This window comes from Athene cunicularia, assembly GCF_003259725.1.
Source record: "Athene cunicularia isolate RWA chromosome 12 unlocalized genomic scaffold, athCun1 chr12_part1, whole genome shotgun sequence".
NCBI lineage: Eukaryota > Metazoa > Chordata > Aves > Strigiformes > Strigidae > Athene > Athene cunicularia.
In genome coordinates, this window is record NW_020799116.1 from 18,240,554 (window position 1) to 18,242,942 (window position 2,389).

Here is a 2,389-nt window from a genome sequence, read left to right on the forward strand (position 1 = left end):
ACCCTCCCCCTCCCCGTGGGGGGCACCTGCCCCACAGCAGGGAGGGCAGATGTGGGGCAACCACACAGCTCTCCCCCCTATACTGAGGGGCAGCCCCCCCATAACAAGCTGCCTCACAGGCAGGCTAAAGATATCTTAAATAGGTCCCCTACACCACCACAGAAATGGGGTGCTGGGGGGGCCAGCTCAGTCCAGGGGCGTTAGCCCCAGCTTGCAAGCAGCAACAGCACCCCAAGTCCCAGCGGTGCCAGGGGGCCAGGGGCATGACTGCGGGGGTCAGCAGGCACCTGGCAGCTGCTGCCCTGCCAGCCCTGGTAGCAGCGGCAGCGGAAGTGGGTCCGTAGAAAGAGGGTGTCAGCAGAGGACAGCTGGCCCTCGGCCCAGAAGAGGGGGCGCTGGGGGTGGTCCCCATCGCGGTGCCGCAGCTGGAAGCTGGTGGAGTTGAGGTGGAGGAAGACATCGGCAGTGCTGTCCTGGCGCAAGCAGCGACCCCGGCCCTGGCACAGCACCGTGCTGCAGAGCTGTGCTGCTGTCGTGACGTTTACGATGTAGCGGCCCAGGTCGCCCTCCAGGTAGTTCTTGAGGATCTGGCATGAATCCTGGGGGAAAGGAGCGTCAGGGGCATGTTGAGGTGCCCCAGGGAGAGAAGCAGAAGCACCCCAGATAGAGAGGACACCCCAGCCTCAAGACACCGGTCCTCCTCTGGGAGCAGGTGACACCACCCCCCACCCCCATCATCTACCTCCCCAGGGGCACACTGACCCCAAACCTACCCGGTTTTTGGTGTAGTCTGCATCACCCCAGAAAATGGCCCCAGCTGCACCGAGCGCCGCACTCTCTCCGATAGTGGAGATCAGGTCAGGCTGCGGGGACAGAGCCTGGTTACTGCCCACAGACCCCACACTGCACCCACACCCCCAGCACAGCGTGCTCCAAATCGCTCACTGTGGGGTCAGGGAGGGAAGAGCCATCCCTGCTCCAGACCACAGGGAGAGGGGACTGTCCCAGCTCCCCTCCACCACCCTCCTCCTTGGGGGCTAAGCCAGCACAGCACAGGGGCTGTGGGCTCATATATCTCAGGGTCTCTTGGCTGCCAGGACCCAAGAGACATGTGATACCTCCCAGGCTCTTTCCTGGTGATGGTCCTGCTGCCAGACACCTTGCCCATAAGGGGGTCAGTTTGTGGAACCCCATCACCCACCCACAGTGGGGCTGAGCTGGAAGTCCCCATACTGTAAACCCCACTTGGAGGGAGGCAGGCAGGGCTGGGCACCCCTCCTGCTCTCTGGGCCCAGCACCATACCAAAAAGTGCTGGCTCCCCACCCCACCCAGAGACAGTCAAACCATGGGGTGCCAGCAGCACTGTGGGGGTGGACACCAGCCTCCAGAACCACCCTGCTCCAGCGGGGCACAACGGGACATGGGCAGACCCCAGAGCCCAGGCACCCGGCACTTAGGACAAGGACGTCCCAGTGGCACAGCCCTACCTGGCTGAGCACGTCCAGCTTGCGGATGTATGTGGGCCGGGTGTAGACAAAGACAGGCAGGGAATAGCCATCATGGTGCTGCTGCGAGATGCGCATGGCCTCCATCACCCGCGCCCGCACGAACTTGCGGCTGTTGGGGGTGGAGGCCAGGAGGACGTCGAGGTAGATGGAGGGGTAGAGGGCCATGCTCTCCCTCCAGAGCCACGCCAGCTGGTCGTTGCGTGTCTTCTCCACATCTGGGCACTGCCCCGTATAGCTCTCCTTGTTCTTGCTGTAGTCATGGTTGTAGCAGTCGGGGAAGAGGTAGAACCCCCAGAGCTGCTTAGGTCGGAAGCTCTTGGCCATGCGCAGGGTGCTCACCATGAACTGCCGGGCGGCCGACTCAAACTCGAACACGGCCTGCTTGTTCACCTCCTCGGGGGACCAGGTGGGCTGCCGCTGGTACACCAGCTGCTGTGACACCTCCCGGTAGACGTCCTTGGGCTTCCAGTTGCGAGCCCAGATGGGCCGCCACTCCTCCCAGTCGATGACGGCCAGCCCCTCCTTGGCGGGCGAGCGGATGTACTTGCTGATGCCCTCCTGGAGGCGGGCGAGGTGCTCGGACAGGCTGCTGTTTTGGGGGACACCACCGTTGATGGCCACGCGCTGGCTGGTGTAGTAGGGGTAGAGCCCCAGGCGCTCCTTGTAGAAGATGGTGAGGTTCTGCCCCACAAAGCCCTCGTTGGGGGAGGCGTGCAGGTCAAAGAGGCTGAAGTCGAAGGACACACGGAAGCGGGGCTTGCAGTCCTGGGTGGGCACGTTCCAGGCCACCAGGAAGGGCCGGCGGGTGAGCAAGGGGGCAGCCGACGGCTTCTCGGGGGGCTGCCGGGCCAGGGCCAGCAGGGCTAGCCAGGGCCTGTCT

The 2,389-nt window shown here is 64.0% G+C and overlaps 1 protein-coding gene across 1 annotated transcript in view; it reads right to left on the reverse strand.

Annotated features, from left to right (window-relative positions):
* Positions 1 to 23: 23 nt before the first annotated feature.
* Positions 24 to 2,389, reverse strand: part of HYAL2 (hyaluronidase 2) — a 2,816-nt gene continuing 450 nt past the window's right edge. The window contains exons 2-4 of the mRNA XM_026857602.1: positions 1,489 to 2,387; positions 774 to 863; positions 24 to 599 (exon numbers count right to left, since the gene is read on the reverse strand). Coding sequence (XP_026713403.1) covers positions 201 to 599; positions 774 to 863; positions 1,489 to 2,387 — 1,388 coding nt within the window. The 3' untranslated portion in view covers positions 24 to 200. The remainder of the gene's footprint in view (positions 600 to 773; positions 864 to 1,488; positions 2,388 to 2,389) is intronic.